Source organism: Numenius arquata, chromosome 2, assembly GCF_964106895.1.
Source record: "Numenius arquata chromosome 2, bNumArq3.hap1.1, whole genome shotgun sequence".
Classification (NCBI taxonomy): Eukaryota; Metazoa; Chordata; class Aves; order Charadriiformes; family Scolopacidae; genus Numenius; species Numenius arquata.
This window is the reverse complement of record NC_133577.1, coordinates 124,669,425-124,689,249: the sequence shown is the minus strand read 5'-3', so window position 1 is coordinate 124,689,249 and position 19,825 is coordinate 124,669,425. Positions and strand designations below refer to the sequence as shown.

General features: G+C 45.0%; 1 protein-coding gene across 1 annotated transcript in view; it reads right to left on the bottom strand.

The window, feature by feature from the left end:
• The window catches only part of FRMD4A (FERM domain containing 4A), a 213,325-nt gene extending 197,593 nt beyond the window's left edge, over nucleotides 1-15,732 (bottom strand). Inside the window, exon 1 of the mRNA XM_074161740.1 lies at nucleotides 15,640-15,732. Coding sequence (XP_074017841.1) covers nucleotides 15,640-15,732 — 93 coding nt within the window. The remainder of the gene's footprint in view (nucleotides 1-15,639) is intronic.
• Nucleotides 15,733-19,825: the final 4,093 nt, after the last annotated feature.

Sequence of the window (19,825 nt, the reverse complement as noted above, 5' to 3'; positions counted from 1 at the left end):
TGCTTGGGCAAAACAAGCCTACATACAGCACAAATGGCCCATTTCAGCAGAACATTTTCTTACAGCTTATCCTGCAGATATATTTAAGTAGTCTGTCTGATTCAGACCCAGTGGTAACACTCGCTGCATTCAATGACTAATACAAAGTCCTTTCTGTTCACAGACAAGAGCTGAGCATTTCATCAAAAAGGAGGAGGGCAAAGGGAACATATTTTAGAAAATCAATGGTCCAGATTTCTCATGTTTGATCTTGCTTATGGGTTGGAAAGCATATTCTTGCCTAAGTTAAAGCCCATATATTTAATTTATTCTGAAGCTCTTTATGATCATTACAAATAAATACTTCCCTTGCTGGTTAGGATGCAATTGTCACTGGACAGAGAGAAAAGATATAATATAAACAGGTCAAATATGACCTTCAGAGTAGAAATGAGGAGGCATCTGGTCCTCTTCCAGAAAAGTCATCAGTTTTGCAAGCAATATTAGACGAGTCACATGCATAACTTTATGGATCTGCATTTCCTCTATAGATTAATTCACTGACATTTGTCAGGTGCTATGAAATCTCATGGGAGCTGTCTTACATGAAAAAGTAAATATGCGTTCAGCCTGCTAGAAAGCCAACTGGTCACATTCCACAGGAGTTATGCAGCAAAAAGCAGAAATACTTAAGATATCTTGGATCGATAATGCACCCTCTGTGTTGAAAGCTCCTACACTGGTTATCAAAATGAGCGTAACTATGGGTGAATGAATGTTCCCTGAGGTGAAGACTGGTTATATACATATACGTCCCCTGAGAGAGCAGTGGGAGCAGTGGTGTGGGCACACAGCGGTGCTACGTGAGGATGCTGTAGAGAAAGGTGGTGGCTCTGCTGGCTCCGGGGGGCAGAGAGGTCCCCGAGCAAGCCATGCTGAGCTGTTAATACCACAAAAAGCAGTGCATGCACACACTTGTGCTCTCGTTCATGGCATCTGCACTGGGGCTGACTCACGTGGGGCAGTTTGGTCATCTCTGTTGCCACAGCACAATTAATCTGCAGATGGGAAACTCAGGAGTCAACATTGGGGGATTACTGTACTGGAGCATGCTGAGAACACCTCCCCAGCTGGGACCAGTTAGACCTTCTCAGTAGAGCATAAGAGTTGACCTCTACCCTGTTTGCTCCCGAAACAAAGACCCCCGTGGCTTGTGCTAATGGAAAATCTCCATTTGCGTTGTAGGATAGCGCTGGATCCGTGCCATCTACAGTGATAATGCATGCACAGTTGACAGAAGATGATAACTTGCACTTCTGTGGCTGCTCGGCTTAAAACCCTGTACAAACATCAGCTTCTATTGCTTCATGGTGCTTTGGGAGATTTGTATTTTTGAGCTGCTACCAGAGCTACAGATAAACTGGGACAAGAGGACCGATGTGCCTGTGTGGGACAGCTGGTCACAGAGGCCGGCAGTCCTGGCTTTCCCTTTTCTGGCTGTTTTCTCTAGTTACTATTACACCCACATATCCAGGTGGGGTGCTGGGTTTCAGGAGGTATAAATAGTAGCCCAGACTCCATCTGCAGAGGTGGAGTGCAGTTAATCAAACTCCCCCACGCTCTGCCTTCCAACCTGATGATTTGCAATGTGGAACCCAAACTCACTGTCTCCTTGTTTGCTCATACCTCCTGAGAAGAGGAGAAAATGGATCGAAAGCTGCCGGATCGAAGCAGCGAGTCAGTCACTTCATTGTCTCTATGGACAGCAGACTGAAGCTGTTCAGAAGTTAAAGCAAAGAGGATTTACGCTCTTGATTTAGAATTTTATGACTCATTCCCATTTTGGCTGATTGAAGTGGCTGTCATTTCCCCTGCCCCCAAAACATCCATGCCATAAAAAATAAAACCCATAAGCTCTTTGCTGTCCTTATCTTGATGCACAAAGAATTCAAATGTTCACTGTTGCTATCTGGAGCTTGACTTCCTGTTATTAAGAAGGACATCCTAGTATTTAACAACATGAGATTTTTTTTTCCCCCCTTCTTCAAGCCAGGCAGAATGTCTAACGATTCTGGGGTTTGTTTCCTGCTTGTAATTAAGTAGGTCACAGCTGCAAAGCAAGAGAACAAGAAAATATTCAGATCACACAAAGCCAAGAACGATTAAATCATTTGCAGCTGAAGGATATGGCAGATTTTCTTTTTTTAAAAAGAAGTCTCAAGTCTAAGGAAAACAAATATAGGAACTTTTAAGAGAATTATGAACTTGGAAGTTCTGCCCGAGCACCACAGTAGCTCAGAAAAAAAGAGTGATCAAAACCCAGCTAATGTTGTTCACAAGTTGAATAGCTTTATGTGGTTGAAATAAACTCGATTCTTCATTGCTTAAGGCCATATATTCCATCCATGCAATTCTCTTTGAACCACATACAAGATTGCCCTCATTTCTTCTGGGCAGTTCCCACCAGGCCATATGTGACACAGCCCTTCGTGTCAGCCTGAAATGCCATGCTATGTCCTCTCCTGTAGGTCCCACACAACACACACCCCATGTGACTCCAGATGCAATTCAGTCAGAGCACAAGCGCTACCCAGACATGAAGCTCCCATGGAACTGGCAGTCTTTTGAAGTGCAGTCATGGCTCTTGGTGTTATGTTGCCCTGATTCATCTCCCACTCTATCTCTGTTTAGGATGGTGAGCTGTTCTTGGTCTCTCCATGACTGCCTTCACCTCACAGACAAGTATTGGCAGTGTGTGGTCCATTGCCCTTAACGAGCCATGCACACATGGGTTGAAGAAACACTTACCACTTCTGAAGGCCCCTGACAGTAAGGATAGGAACTGGGGTTCAGCTTCATCACGGACAGGCATTAACTGACAAAGCCATGCCACAACCTTGCAAAGCCAGGAAAAAATTCCTTTTTAAAGCCAAGGTGTTGGTCTCTGTGAACCAGGCACTTTAAGACAAAGTTAGTCCTGACTGACCTCATTTGGGTTATTGCAGGTTTCAGGAAGAGCATAAATGACAGCACATTTCCATCATGGTACTTTTGCCTAAGCTTTGGTATCAACACTCCTCCAAGCCATTGCTCAGCCAAAAAGAGGGGACAGAGAGCAACAATCCCACCACCCTCATCTCCCCCAGGTATGGTGCGTGGGACCACTCTGCTCTGTCATGAAAAGGAGATGAAACATGAAACATTCTCAGCGATGAGAACAGCGGCTGCCTTGGTCTAAAGGGCAACAGAGATGTGCCCCAAATGCATTGTAGCTGTAACAATAGGGCTCTTATTCTGTACAGTGAGAGAAACAGTCTTTGGGAAGATTTATGTCTGATGTCCACCAAAATCAACACTGCACAGGGCAGTGGTCCAGTCAGACAAGAATCACTGCCTTAGCAGGGAACACCCTCTGTGAATCTGTTTGATTTCAAAATAGGGTGTTTGGTTTTGTCAGAAGATTGATTAAGATATGGGCAGAATAGCAGGAATGAAAGCATATTGCTGCTTCTATAAAAATATGATCAGGAGAGACATAAATCTCAGCAATTATAAATTGGTGATGACCTCATGTTTACTCAAGCTCTGACTAGGAAACTGTCATGGGAACGAAAAGCCCATGTAGATGGTATTCTAGGCTCTGTCCCTGTCTGACCGGACGTGGTCAGTTCATTCCAGGATAAGAGAACACGGACCTTTTCATGCTGCTATTTCTTGGCATTGCAAGCTAGGAACAAGGAGGGAGAGATGGTCAGTGCCTTCCCAATGGGCAATCATTATGAAACACAAACAACGAAGGGTTTCTTGGAGGCCAGTGTCCGGGGAATCTGGGAGCAGTCCTGCAGTCTCTCCTTGCAAAACACTGACCTCATGGGACAGAGCCTGTGTGCAACAGCACGGTGGTACATGTACTGGGCTGCAGAAGATTCCTGATCCGTCTTCAAGTGATTCATCCTGTCTGGATTTGTGGGTTTCCATCTGGAGTTTCTCTAAAAGGTGCCAACTTTCAGAAATTTTTTTGCTCCCTTCCCTTCAAGATGGGGGTCCTTTCACCTTGAGCCCCTTAAATAGAGGACTCTTGGGGAAGGGAAGGTGCTGACTTCAGAGAAAACACCAGTGCTGGGCTCTGAAGGGGATGTTCACAGACCTCACAGTATCTCTTGGCCTTTGCAGGAAAATATTCATGCTGCCTACACCCTTGTCCTGAATCTTTCAGCAATTTCCCTTCCAGTCTAGGGCGGGTACCAGCATCTGTGGATCAGAATAAAACAAAGCTCAGGAATGAAAAGCTTTCAAAATGCTGCTGCAGCCCAGAGTCTGGCCAGCACCAGGCAGTCTGCTGTGACTGATTGTAAGGAAAAGGGGCTAGATCATCCGCTGGCATCAGCCTGCTTATCTTTCCCCTGACACCATCCTCCAGAAGCTGGAGCTTGGCCCCAAGGCCACTTTAAGCACTCTCCAGTGACTGATTGGATGCATTGGAATGCACTAACATAACTATGCTTTTAAAAATCAACGTCCTCTCATTTTATGACTCTTCTTGGCCGGGTTCCCACTTGCTGTAACTGAAGCAAACCCTTTTTCATCTGCAGGAAACTGCCACTATTGGTGCATTTGAAAGTTTACAGGAGGATACACGATGGCTGCATTACAGCAAAGTCCAGGATGGAAAAAGGAAGCTTTCCAACATTTCAGAGTGGAAATTATGAAAATTAGAAAAGCCTCCTCCCAGTCCCTCGTGTGGTTTGCAAGGATGGGTTGGGTGGAGAGATGCTGAAGAGGGAGGAAGGGAGTGTGGATGTGCACTTCCAGCTAATGGGAGACCTGAAGTTTTATCCTGCTTCAAACACACCCAGATTTGCATGGTGTCGGTGGTTCACCTTGGCTTTTACCCTGAGAGCATCCTGGCTGCCAAGAAGGAACAATAGCACTGGCTGGGTCTTGCAGAAGTCTGGAGAGGATCAATGGCCTTGGAGACTTTGTAATATGTAAAGCCCAATATATTATAAGGAATTATTTTAAATTGTGACCTAAGATTGCCAAGCTTTCCCCTTGCAATAGCCCATCCATCATAATAGCTTTGACAGGTTTTCTTGGATGGTATTTTCAAAAACTGGGAACTCCAGGCTCTGCCCTCAGGCAACGGTAACAGCTTTGAGCTCAGCTCTGAGGAAAGGAGAGCCTGTGAAACATTTGCAACTCACTTTTCTTGGTTTTCTGTGAAAATGAGGACAAACTACCTGTGGGGTTTTAACCTTGCTCCTCCTCCTCCCCTCTGTCTGTTGGTGCATTAAGAATGATTAAGGGAAGCCTGAACGACAGAAAGTCACTTGTTGCCATCCTCATTTAGCTTCCTAAGATGCTCCAAAGCATCATGGATAATATTACAAACTAAGCAGGAGAAGCCTTGTGGTTAGAGACATACCATGGCTACCGAATGTACAGCAAAAGGATTAACAAAAGCAAGATGTTGGAGAGCTTTTTTTGAGTACTGTGGAGGAGGAAAAGGGCATTGGCATTCTCCTCTCTGAAGAGTGGTAATTTCTTATGGATCACACTGATCAGGGGAGCGCACTGATCCTGTGCTCTTCCCCTGAGCATCTCACAGTGCTGTCACCCAGCCAAACCCTTTCAGATGCAGTAAATACAGACATGCAGAAAGAACTGATATGAGATATATTGCTTTGAATGTCAGATTATATCTATCCTGCAATGAAAGAGAGGCCTTTGGAGAGGGTGCAAGTACAGTATCCTTTCCTATCTCCCCAGCTGCCCAGTACTCAGGTGAGGTATCTGGCATTTTACTAAGTCCTTGGTCATAAAACCGCACTGTGCATTTTTAATGATCTACTTCTGGTGCCCTTACTTCAAACCTCCAAGCATGTAAACACAGAAGACTAACCTGGAAGATGGCTATGGCGTTGTCCTTCAGAATAGGTTCAGACATTCCCTCAGGATCTCTGGACACACATCTCTGTCCCGGTTTGAAGTAAAACTGAACCAATTTTCTGTTCTGTAACTTTACATCCCAGCTAGGCCTCTTCTAACTCTCTGAAATTAACGGCATATTGTGGAGAAAACTGCTCGTTCTCAGAATGATAAGACCAATGTTTGTGCTCCATGCCAAGGAATGGTATGCAGAGAGGCCCTTGCTTATCCTTATTGCCATAACAACCAAGGTCAGCCAATTTTGTTACTTGCTCCCTTAGAGGGTCAGAAACGGAAAAAACGTAGAGGGGTCACATCGGTGGGGAGGAGTGGACAGGACAGGTGACCCAAACCTGACCAACTGGGGTATTCCATCCCATCTGCCCCATGCTCAGTACAAAGGCTGAGGGATCAAAGGGTCAGCCCCCTTCCTGCGATGGCCGACGTCCAGAGAGGACTCTGTCTGTTCATCTGCCTTTGATCCCGATCTGTGTGTTCCTGACTCCAGAGCTGGAATCCAGTTCCCATCCATCACTGAGTCCAGTCTGGGACTTCCCCAGTGCCTGCCGGTGATGTGACTGTCATCCTGGGAGCTTGATACGGTTTTGTATATATTGTATCTATTTCATTATTTTCATCTTTATTTTTATTTTAATAGTAATTCTTCATTAAAGTAGTTTAGTTCATTCTAAACTTCTGAATCTCCTTATCTCTTTCTCCTCCTCTCTCCTCTTTTAGGGGGGGGAAGGGAGGGGGGGTGAAGGGCCATCTGTCGGTCCGGTTTTGGTAAATTCAGCCAAAACCACGACAATCTCCAAAAGAAACAGTGAGCACCATGAGCTCCCCAAAACCAACTCAAACACAAAGGCTCTAAAATTGAATGGCTGCTTTTGCAAACACTGTCTCAAGGCCACAGAGAGGATGCTGGAGCCCGGGACCCTGCTGTTTTGCACCTGCTCTACATCTGATGGAGTCATCCATATGATGGACAAGAGCTTGTGTTGCTGGTCTTATGACAAAAGTTTTAGCTTTGCTGGGACTTAGACAATGTTCTAGCAATCCACAGTGATAAGGAAGCAACGCCTTCTGCCTGGGTCTGACTCCAAAGACAACATAGTCATCATGTTATGCTACAATCTTCCAGCCTCATCTCGAGGAACAGCAGGCCACCACAATGGCTATGAGGGCAGGGCAACCAGAAGGATGCCACTGTTGACACCTTTTGGTAGAGCCAATGGTACCCACCTAGTTTTCTGAAAAATCGATAAACTATATTGCAAGAGGTGCACTTATTGCCAGCATGCAGGTTTGCATGGTACTTGCAAGCCTTGACTAAAAGAAAAACTACACAGAGCCAAACCTTGCTCATCTGATCTTCTGCAAATGAAAAGCTGTGAGAAGTGTAGAGTGGTTCCAGCATGAATGAGCTGAGTGGATTTCCAGGCTGTGAAATTTATTTGTATCTTCTCTAAAAGGGGGTACAGCCCATCTGTTTTGCAGTGCACATGCCCCGTAGAACTCCCCTCTGAGGACAGACAATTTCTCCCACAAGTCCCACAGCTCTTGGAGGTGGTAGCGCAGGGCTTTTTGGGACAAACTCTGGGCTGATAAACCAAAGATTCATAGGGCCATGTGTAGAGCTAGTGAACACACAGTTATAGGGTCAGACGTCTGTTGTGGGGATGTTCACATTTGGGCTGGGCTAGGCTGAATGCCCCATCTGGATCAGGTCTCCAGGAGTAGGCATGCAGTACAGACATGGCACTGTGTTCATCTCCTCTGATTGGAAAGGCTTTTACTCCCTCTACAGTTAATGGAAGATGGATGTCGACACAGAGGGCAATTGATCCCATCCTAAATCGTTTTTGAAGATATGAGGATGAGTTGTCACCAGAAGACACACATTACTCTCTCTCTTTGACTACTGAATGTCGTGGGTTGGGCCAGACCAACCACTGAAGTGAATGACAGATGCTATCCCCCACCTCTCTCTCCAAGGAAAGGAGGGAGAGAGATGAAGAGATTTAGAGGCCTAAAAAGGTAACAAAAATTAAAAAATTTGCATGACAAACTTGTAAATGTAGGCTGGCTGAAGGTACAAGTGGAATGGAGGTGACATGGGAAATACACGCTAGCAAGAACATAAACCCCTACCTTTAATGTCTCTTAGATGAGCTTCTCCAAAACACATCTCATCCTGTCACTCATCTGTTGGGAGCTGGCAGGGTGGAAGCTCCCTGTAGCAGAAACTTTTGAGTTAAGACCAATTTGGTTCACTCTTGCAGTGATTTCTATTCTGAACTAAAATGGTACAACAGTAAAGTGGTACTTGTTCTGCACATAGATCTCCAAAGGGTAGATGCTTAATGTAGAAACATTAATTGCAGATTATCAGTCCTTAGCTATTGTTTCACACGGAGTTTACCTAATCTATGATGATGCAAAACCTGGAGAGAAAATAAATGTCCATGGTCCCACCCCATCAAGACGTGCTGGCTTTTATAAAGGGAGTGCTAGAAACTAAAATGAATGTCAACCTCAGTTAAGAAACTTGCTCACTTACTTCAAAGCGTGCACTACCATAATTACACCTTCTAAATATATTCCAGAAGTACAGCTGGATTGTAGAGTGCGTGCGGGTGACTAAATCACATCATTTGCAGCCCATTATCTTTTCAAAAGCTTTTCATGTGGTATCTTTGGGAAGTGGAGACTAATTGCCCTCCTTGCCTTTGCAATTTGGAGAGTTTGATACTTTGTCCCAACAGGAAAAATTAAAGCATAAGAATCACTCGTATCCATCTGCCGGTAGAATGAAAAGTCACCGTTTCTTTGAAGCCATTAGAAATGATTGAGACAATGAGGATAATATATGCTTCACCAGGAAATAAGCTAAGCTCAGACAGAAAGTTTGACCAGAAGCTTAGAAGCATGTTTGAAATCTAAATCCAACTTCCCGAACTTTTTCAATCAGCAAAATAGAAACTGTGCAACTATTTACAGAACAGATTTCCTTTTAGTCAGAACAGCCTCTTTCATGATTTCTATCAATCTGGTTATAGGGGCCCTGGTGACTGTGAGCTTCACTGAAGTCACTGCTGCTGTTTAACCAGCCTTTTGTTGGTGCCTGGTCTGGACCAAAGATATTCGAAGAGTGAAAATGGAAAAGCTCTATGAAGGCTTAGTTTGTTGCTCATTCACTGGTTTGGGGTTGGGCTGTGTTTTTTTCCCCATAAACTTACAGTAACCCGACCTAAATGGATGAAAAAAATTGACCAAGAAATTAAGAACAGGAACAAGGCGTACATCGTACTTGTATGAAAATGCTGTTAGTTCAGGAAATTGTTGAAACAGCATTTAAGCGGATCAGGAATTCACAAAGTCTTTCTGTGTCTGGAGTTTAAAACCCAACTGAAGGCATGTCTAAACCCTTCCAGGGATAAATCCTGGCCAGAAGCTGAGTTAGGAGTATGTCTTCAGGGTAGGGCAGGTTGGAAGATATTTCAGATACACAAGCTACCGCTTTGCATTATCTATCACTGGCCAACCTTGCACGAAACACAGTCTCTGTATGGAGAAACCTATCCAGGAACTTCCTTGTCAGGATGGTAAGTTCTTGCCTTTTCAGCTCTAGAGCACTACCTCAAGGCAAAGTACTCTGGTGCTAAACTACCATAACTCTTGAGCTTTGGGTTGCTGGTGGGGGCATGATCCGGGCATGGTACCTGAGAAAGCCCTTTAAGCAGGCTTATTGGCTGGATGACCAAAAGGGTCTATGAACTACAGGAGCCTTTCCACCTCCTCCAAGGCTTTATAACTTGATTCACATGATCCCCCCCCTTCCCTTCACCCAAACCCGAAATGTTTGGCTCATTTCTGGCTCCCAACCTCTGTCCCCTGGCTTGCCCTTGCTCTGTCCACTGACCTACCCTTGCTGTCTCAGGGTCTGGCCAACGTGAAGGCAGCAAATGCCAAACTGTAATGAAAAAAGCTTTTCACTTTCTGATCAAAATAAGAATCCGAAGCACTGGAAATTTCACAGCAGAGCCTCTGCTTGTGAGGTCTCCAGGCCTTGAAAAGCTTCTGAGAATTCAATTAAGCTCCAACCATTTGAAAGCCAATTTGAGCAGTATCACAGCTCCGAACTCTGCCGAGTTCACCAGTCACTATCCATTAGCCGCTGCCGTGCTCTCACCTCTTGCACCGTTAACCTGCATCCATTTTGAGGGGATAAAGTCTGGCACAGCTCCTGATCCATTTCACAGGAAAGTCTGTTTTTATTTGTTACACCTTTTAGAAGTGTCACAAAATATTACAACTTCCAGACACCTGAGAGGGTGCACCAAGCACTTATCTGTCTAGGTAGAGTTCAAATTAAACAAATTCCTCCAAAATACTTGTGAACAGGTCAGAAAAGATAAAGCTCAGACGAAGCAGATAAAATTGATGTTTCGGCAGTCACAAGTGATTATATCAGAGCATTATACAGGTGACAGTTTTGCTACTTAAGCTTATCCTCTTATTTTTTTGGACACAATTATTTGTCTATAGGGCTGGTGAATAATTCATTGCAAATAAAGTTTGTTGCAAAATGCTGTTTTTTTTTTTTTTCACCACTCTAAGTTTGTATATTGGTTTCATCACCTTGAGACTTGAGTGGCTTCCAGAATAAAGCTAAGACTACAGGAGTTCCTTGTTTCAAGGTCTCTCTTCTCTCTTGGACAACTTCCATACTCAATTATCTGCTGTTCTTTTGTTATCCACAGTATCTGAGTAACTCTGCTGTCACCTCGGCAGTCTATCAGATTGGCAGGGATACTGTCAAGGTAAGAGACCCGTCCAAAAAAATGTCACTGAAGGTGCTAAGCAAAGGTCTGCAGAACCTGCATAACAGTGTAAGGGTTTGCAAGTAAATAGTGTGAACTGGAAAGATCAACTTCCCTTGAAGCATACACTTAGTTGTGGTGTCAGAAGGAGTGCTCGCAGCATCACTCACAGAGACTTGCACGAGGGGGTTTAACAAATGAGGACCACTCCACCATGAACGCCACCAGATCTGCTTTGCCTTGCACTACAGCCCTCGGTGTGAGAGGTTTCTGACCACTTTGCTCTTGAACCCATGCTGGAAAAATTATTAATAACAAGCCAAATGTTAAATTATGCTTTGTTTAGTAGGAAAGGAAAATCAATAACTCAGAGTAGTAAAAGCACTGGTAGATACAGTACAGCAGCAAGATGTACCCAAATTCTTTTTGCTGGGTTTGCTTGAAGGCAACCTCCTCTCTTGCCAAAAGCAAAGGTCACCATAAGCTGCAGAATAGCGTGGGAAAACCTGCCTCAGACTTGGCCTGCAGAGCAGAAAGACTAATTTTTTTCTTTTCAGCCCTGGGTTCTCTCTTCTCAAGAGAAATTTATTTATAGGAGGAATGACGTTTCCTGCCACATTCTTAACGTGCTTGCAGCTTGGGATAAGAACATGGGAGCTTTGTCTTCTGCCATCTGTTTTCTATGGCAATAAATATCCATTTACGGATTTATCTCTGCCTGGTGTGTTTTAAAGTCATGATATGAATGAGTGTTCATGGATATCCATTCAGAGAGGAAGTGTCATAGGTAAATACCAGTCTCAGCCAAGCATTGGTGTAGATTTACACTTGTGTAATGGACAGTGGAGTTCTGGCTTGGGGCTCTGTCCGCATTTTTAATCTTAGCTTATCTTCTTTGGAGGCACAAGAAATAAAAAAGCAATCTGGACTAAAATCCTGCTGAGCTGCAAACATCCGCTGACACAATTGGGCACAGGGCCTTTAATTTACCATAGCTGAGAGCTGGGACCTAAAGCTGGGGTGCAGACTGCAAGGCTTAATTTAAAATGGCTTTTCCAGCCATATCTCTCCCAGCTTGATTTGTTTCTTACAGCACTTCATTTAGTCTGGAGATGGTCTTCCTTTTCACACAGCATCCGTAGTACCATCCTTTGAGCCTTAAAGGCAGAAGAGAGGGCAGACTTGTTCTTTTTTTAATACAAGAATGCTACATGTTTTCTCTGGGCTTTCTAACTCAAAAAACCTTGTGTTTGTGGTGAGAAACATTCCCGTGGCTGGAAAATAGCCAGTGAGGTCTTGAGAGAAGGAGTAAATATGTGTTCTTCTTTACCAGTGCCTTGCAACAGCAGAAAAAAAAAAAAAATCTCTGAATGGTGCTAGGCATTTGTTAGGCATTAGCAGGACTCTATTCATCTTCCTCTCACACACATCCGCAGCACATGGATATAATAAAGATAGCTCGCGGGCATAAACCGTCTCACATTAATAATGCAGAGGGAGAAAGGGCTACATATTTAACGTGCTTGTTTACTGGTGGGGGAAGGAGACCCAGGGAAGGAAGATCTGGTGGGGAGGGCTCTGTGTTAGGGATGGGATTCGTGTTGCCTGGTTTTGGGGGGAGTCCTCTTCTGACCAAGGTGTCCCTATATATGCTGGCTAAAGGAGAGCTGGCAGGGGTTTAAGGAATTACGAATTCAACAAAACATGGGTGTTTAGGGGACCGCCTCTGCAACCCCTGCAGAGTATTTTAACTGCCTCTGCAGTGATCCCAAAGGTAGAAACCAAGATGCTGACCAGGATGTAGATGTCCCATTGACATCAGCATTGACTTAGATGAACCCAACTCATGTCTAAGTCCTGACACTGGCTGCTGATGTGTCACACGGCACAAAAAATAATTCTGCCTCAGCTGTGATGTTTGGGGGTCTCCGTGCCATACCTACTAATATTTAGCACTGCCCTTTTTTATTTGGTCTGGTAAAAGCCTTTGTAAAACCTTCTCTTCTGCTGGGTGCATGCCATGGGTTGCACGGATCTCTCACATCTCAGACTTTACATGTGAAACTTGCTCACTTGGTACCATATTTCGGTCTCTTTCACTGCTGCAGTGGGATTTTGTGGACTCTGAACTTAGAAACACAGCTTCTGTGTGGCTTCAGGAGCCCAGGTGCAAGGGATCTGCCCTGCCACCTCTAGCTGGTGGGGGGTTCCAGGGAGAGAGAGCATGATGCATGCTTCAGCCAGGTCGACCACAACCTCATGGGCCAGGTGCCTGATGGGGCAACTCTGTGAAGAGGTGGAGAGAGTAATGGCAAGGCCAGAGATTTAGGACAAAAAATAGCTGGCTGCAAAAACTATCCTACCAAATCCTCTGGCAATTCTTATAGCAAGGCTCCAGCATTTGCCTGACAAGAAGACTAAACCACCCCAACCTTAGGTCAAGAAGTGGGAAGGAGAGAAATAAACTGTGGATGTGAGTGAAAATAAAACAACACCCCCCTCTGCCCCCGACAGCAGCCGGTCACTTGGGCTATGTGTGGAGCTATTAAGTATGTACACACTGCCAAGTCCCCTGCAGCGCTGGTCATCCTTATGCACCCATTCTTGCCTCCTATATAAATATATCCTCCTTCTCCTACACCTTCTTCTGCAGGTATTTCCATGCTCTCCCTTACTCCCCACCATGGGATTACCTCCTGAAAACACCCTGTGACAACACTGCTGGTTTTGACACCTCTCCATCACATGGACTAATCCACACAGCAAAGCAAAGATTTGGGCAGCTGCTGCTCAGGTAGGTCAGTATGGATAGCATTTTTCCAAAGGGGATGTGTACGTGCATGGAGGAGGGTGGTATCCTATTTTCCACACTGTTATATGACTTCTCTCTAGGCTTATCAGTCTCAGGCATGGTCTGTGTGAAAGCATGAGCCTTTCCAGATGGGGAGGGACCTGCTGTGGCCACCAGCAGCACAGGATGGTGGCCCCACAGCAGCCGAGAGCTTGCTCTGGCCAAAAAATCATCTGTCACCTTGTGGGAAGCCACCTTTGAAGGAGACACCAGGCTCTTTGACACCCCACACTTTCAAGGGGAGCTGCAAAGCCACCAGGTGCCAACCCACCTCTTGTGACCTGGGTCAGCAACAGCAGTTGAACAGCAGAGGAGGGAACACTGGCCGATGTTACAGCCGTGCTGGGCACTGTACAGGGGACAAGGTCCCCAAAGCAGGTTAAGGCTGGAGGCAGGATTGCCTGCCCTGGGCCCCTCTAAGAACCAGCATCTTGAACCACAGAGCCCGAATTTACCAGGAGGGACATTTCTGAATGCACTCCAAGGCAACAAACAACGATCAAACAATAGCAGACCAAAGCTGTGTGAATAATTGATTATCTTTGGTTTGCTTGACGGACTGGAAAGGCAAAGAAAATATGTTTCAGGTTGACACAAAGTTATTCTGCTTTCCCTTCTGCCAAATGGAGAGGGAAGAAAAACAAACAAAAAGAAAGACTTTATTTTTAACTGAAACAGTTTTTGACCTGCATTTAATTTTTGAGAATTTTTTTTCATATCCCTTAAAAAAAAAGAATGCATTCATCCAAATGAAATTGCACTCTGAAAGAAAAATTGGGAAAAAAAAATTATTTGAAATATCCAAAACCAGATTTTTTGTTTGAGTGACATGTGCAACAGACTCGAAGTAACTCACAGGTGGCTTCAGCTCCCGCAGAAACTTCTTTTCAGCAAAACAGATGCCTCGAGCAAAGGTTTCCCTCAGTCCCACGCGAAGCAACTCTGAGCCTCTCTGGGCTTCTAGAGCTTCTACACATGCCACCAGCGATGGACCAGTGGGTGCAGCATCCCTCACCCACCCCTGGGACACCCTGCCTAAACCCCCTGTGGCCAGGAGCATGCAGATTGTGTCCATCCCCTTGAGCCCAGCACCATTTCAGTGACAAGAGGAGGGGGTGTGTGAGGTGTCCCTGTCCCCCGGGGGGACCATGCCACTCCTGCCAGCTCCGGCAGAGGCATCTTGCCAGGCAAAGGCAGCCTGAATGGCTCGGTGTGTGCTCCGCAGGTGTGCATCACTCTGAGCCGAGACCCGTGTCCCAGACACCGCCTCTGTGTCAGCCTGTCTATCTTCAAAGCCATGGGACTTCCCCCCTGACACACACACCCTGGTCCCCGGGGCGCTGCCGCTAAGACAACGTGCATTCAGGAAATTAATGACATAATTACAGCTTTCCCCGGGACCCCCTGCTACGCCTGCTACAGCAAGAAAGCAACAGCGTCAGCTTGGCTGGCAAGGGACTGCCACCCAACTGTGTCACCTGGGCTGGCACCAAGCAGAGCAACACATCCTGAGCTGTACAGCCCATACTGCTTGCTATACATCTCTGCTGGGACAGATGCTAGTGGGCATCTGTGTCTATGTTCATTCACACAGAGCCCTTCCACATCACCCCAAGCTTTCCACCGGTATTCATTATTTGACATAATTATTATTAACTCCCCACTGCTACAGGTCGGTGCTGCCGTATGCCGTCCCACTGTCTCAATGAGTCCTGATTATTAGAAATGATCCTTTTCAGAAATTAATACCTCCAAATACTATCACAGAGCCTTTAAGAAGTTTTAATTGCTGCATATAATCTTACTGTTCCTGCTGTCACTGATTACTACCCCAAGTTATCACGCAGCCTCTGACTAGGACTGATTCCCATTCATCACCATACAGGTCCCATCAATAGTAATTTCTACACACCATGGCATACACCAGTAGTAATTTCTACACACGGTGACATAACCTCTATTAGCTCTGACTACTAACCGGGCAGACAACTGCTATTGAATGGTACCCTCCTCATCCTCTGGGCATGCATTCAGGACAAAGAAATCAAGGCTTACCCTTTCCACACTGCGTCTCCTCAGTGATCCATATGGTATTTTGAATAAAAGTCTTCGGGTCCTACCCGGAGTCACAGCTGTCTGTACTACCATAGTGCAGAGCTGAAACTCGTGTGTGTGTGTGTGTGTGTGTGTGTGAGAGCGAGAGAGAGTTCACTGCACACACAGGCTTCCTTTGAAATAACTTACAGTCTCATCTAGATTTCCCAACTATCAAATAGCTGAGTGGGTTTTCACATCAGACCATATGAGTCAAGATGTGGCTTGTTTGAAAGAAGGAGGGGGGGGAAAAGGGAAAAAAAAAAAAAAAAAGGAAAAGGAAAACCCAAGCCTTGTAACCTTAACAACATGCTTCAAGCAGCGTATCTTTAGCTTCCTTCTGTTTCTCGGTGTAGTTTGCTCAGCGGGATTACTGTGCCAGAGAGGTGGAAGAATTAAGCTTCTGGGGAGAATGCTCCAAAAATGTCAAGCTTGCTTCTTGTTGCTACAGATGGTAACCAGGTCAGTTGTCTAATCAAAGCTCTATCAGAGTTATTATACATTTTGCCATGTGACTGCAGACCCCTCTGGTTTGCTGTACAGTAGATCACATGTTCACCTTAAAAAGAATATCTGGTGTATCACCATCTGGTGCAGAGATTAATGTTAAATCCTACGTTCAGAGATTCCTCTCTCCTAGAGGTTGGAAAGCACATACCCAGGGCTCGGACAGATCCTCTGGGCTGCTCAGTTAAACACGAGCACTCACCGGTTCAGGCTAGGTGGTGTGTGTGGCGTAGTGCAGTGCGTGTATAAGTAGAAAGAACAGACATTACCACTCACACTCACGACTGTGCACATAGGTATCAGTAAAAGCCTGCTTGGTGATGCCTACAGCTTCTACGTGCATTTATAAAAAGTATTATATTGGAGCTGTCTATAACTTATAACTGGGAAATGTTGTCTCAACAAAGTCAGTCTCAGTGTATACTTTTTTTTCTCTCTCAAAACCACATTAGAGGCTAGCAGACAATGATATTCCTTTTCTCTGGAAGAAAAGTTTGAAACTATATTTACACTCTAAATTGTACACAAGTGTTTTGGAAGTGGGAAAGATTTTTTCCCTTCCCACAAACTTTCTGCAACACCAGGAGTTGTCCCAAAGCAGCCAGGTGTGATTCTGTGGTTTTGTAGGAATGTGTTTTGGACATTGCGTTCATTTCCATGCTCAGTTACAGGTACTGGTCCAGATGCAGTTTGGAGTTAATGTGTGCAAAGTGGGAGCTTCTCAATCCACCAACTCCATAGGGGTATTCTGAATTAGCTTATAAAACGGAAAAGATGTTGGCCCAGGCTCTTTTCCTTGGAGCAGTCTAGCTGGGAGAGCAAAATCTGCTGAGCTGTGGAGCCAGTCCCTTCCTCCATGTATTGTTCTCATTTTAATGCAAAACTAAAAATATTTTGTTTTGATCAAAGTCCAAAAGCCAGGATGAAGGTGTTAGGGATGTGACATTAAAGCAACCGTTTAAAATAAAGAAGAGAAACTCTGTATCTGCTCAGCATATGCACATGCATTAAAACCAGTCAAAGAAAAAACCCAGCAGCTTGATGTGGGAAACTCTAAATATTAAAACAATCGGCCTTTGTTCATAATTAGTTCCATATGCCTCTTGCCAAAGAGAGTGAGAGAGACAGGAAAAGATGGAAATATCTTAAGCATGACTGACTTATATAGGTTCTTTATATGGAATAGGTGCAGAGGTAGGGTCTTTGCTTCTTGCAGGGTTTTTTGTGTGGTTGTTAGTACCCCCTCCACCCTGCTATCTCACAGGATGCCTACCTGTTTATTTAAGTGCAAGGGGCTAGCATGTCCCAGCTGCCCACAGGGACCCCTTGCCTGCACCAGCAGAGCCACTGGGGATCTACCGGTGGAGAAGAGGGCAAAGGCGATGGCGATTTGCTTTACTGGGAGCTTTGCCTGAATAAAAACTGAGTCATGTCTGAGTCAGGACCTCGGGGGTGAGTGCTTCATACGAGAGCAGAGGAGCAAAGATCTCCCTGCTCACCCAGTTGGAAGCCCTGGGTGGTGGGGTGGTGGTCCTGCTCACGCCAGCCCCTTCTCCATAAGATGTCATATTCCTGCAATCAAGGTCTCATGCAGGTCAAACTCTTAGAAAGACCAGCCTTGTAGGTAGGACTTTATCCACTAGAGGGGACAAAGAGCCATAACACACATCTCCACCAGTGTCTACCAGCAATCAAGCTCCGGGCCCAGAGATAGTCTAGTGTTACCAGCATGAAGCACCACATAGATTCATTTTCTCCATAGGGGAAAAGGGAGTGTTTATTCAGTCATTTCCATGAACCACAAGTTCTTTGCATAGATTTCTAGGTCTTGCAAATGAAATATAAATCTGCATATTGCTCAAGGCAGCTGAATAATAATACAAATACTCTTCTTTGCAGGAAACCTCTTGCATATTTGAAAAGTAGAAGAAATTCATCCATTTGCATGGTATTGGAACCAGTTCCAACAAGATCCCTGCATATCCCAATGGCCCTCAATCCTCCCTCCCTCACTGAGCTGTACCCCAGGCACAACTCTATGGGTATCCTCCACAGAAACCACGTAAAACTGGAGACCTGGACCCACTATGACACTTCCATTTTCCTTATTTCCCAGGTGGTACGAACCTGAAGACAGGAAGCCAAACCAGAATCATCAGGACTGCGGAAACCATCCTGGAGGATGAGATGTTGGCTTTTTATTTTTAGAGTTGTTCAAGGTACATTGGCAAGTGTATACGGCAGTCTATTAGGATTAGTTTGATAGATTGCCTATAGGATAGGTAATGTAGAACATGCTCTCATGATGACCTTTCTAGTTGTTCCCAGAGAGGGAGTTTAGGTGTTTGTGGCAGAAGTAAGCACATCCAAGGGCACTTCAGCCCATCAAATTCTGACTTTCCCTCTGGAGAGCCCCCTCTCTTGTGTAGTTGACTGCAGAGGCAAATTAAGATGACCAGACTCATCACCAAGGCTTCATTCAACTGCATTGTCTCCAGAGACAATCTCCAACTGAACAGCACAGTAGGAAATAAAAGCCAAACTATTGTAAGGGAACGTCCTGGCCTTGCCACCACAGACCCTCAAAAGAGACACATCATATTTACTATCTGCTGAAAGACGAAACTCTTTAAAGCAGTGGATGCTTTTCAGTACTAATTGCAGGCTGCCAGGAACAGCGGTTTGTGGTAACAATGCATCAGAGGAAAGTACATTCCAATAGATTGCTATTCAGACTAGATCTCTTTTTTTTTTTTTTTTGGTCTTTAATGAAAAGGAGAGAGAAATCATTTACTGCTGCAAAGCGTGTCTTATGTTTGCAACGGCCGAGTCAAGTTTCAAGTCAGTGTATGCCCAGCGGAGATCAGTGAATGGAAACCAGGGACAGCTGTGGCACCGATCGAAACGCGGTATGTGGTATCTATCAGATCCATCAATAAGACAGTGTTTTGTAAAACTGAAAAGTCATTCGGTACAGAAAAACCCACTTAAGTTCTGTACTCCATGAAGACATGAGTATGGCACCAGAGTAAGAGGAGAACAAAAATAAGTTGCAGCTCCTGACGGTATTTTCCATCCGGGATGATATCTGTGGTCTCTATCAATAACAAAGCCAAATTCTTCCCCGGAGTCCCAATAGGGAAACCAGTCTTATTCGAGCTTTTTAGCAGCTCCTATTAATCTTGGTGGAATTTCTTACTTCCAACTGTAAGAAATCCTCCCTAGTTGATTTGTTGGGGCACGGCAAAGCAATCGGAAGACGAGGAGAACAGGGTGATGCTTAGGGGTTGCAGTTCCTACAGTCACTTAGTTTATGTTTTATTGCACCAGACTGTAAGGGAGACTGCCACTTTGGGAGAGAAAGATAAACAAAGGTTGTCATTGCAAATCCAGCTTGCTTTAAAGTTTAAAAAAAAAAAAAAAGCAGCAATTTTCCAGTCTTACATGGTGTTTTACAGAGAAACATTACAATCACTGTAGCCTAGGGAGGGATGTGGGAAAACACACTGCGTGGAGCTCCATTCCCATACAGGCCTTCTCCATTGGAGCTGGCAATAACCCAGCAGCCTGCTCGGGTTGAGAGAGGATGTTCATGGTTTCCAGCCATGGACAGCCTGTGTGTGGCTCCTGTGTGTGGCAA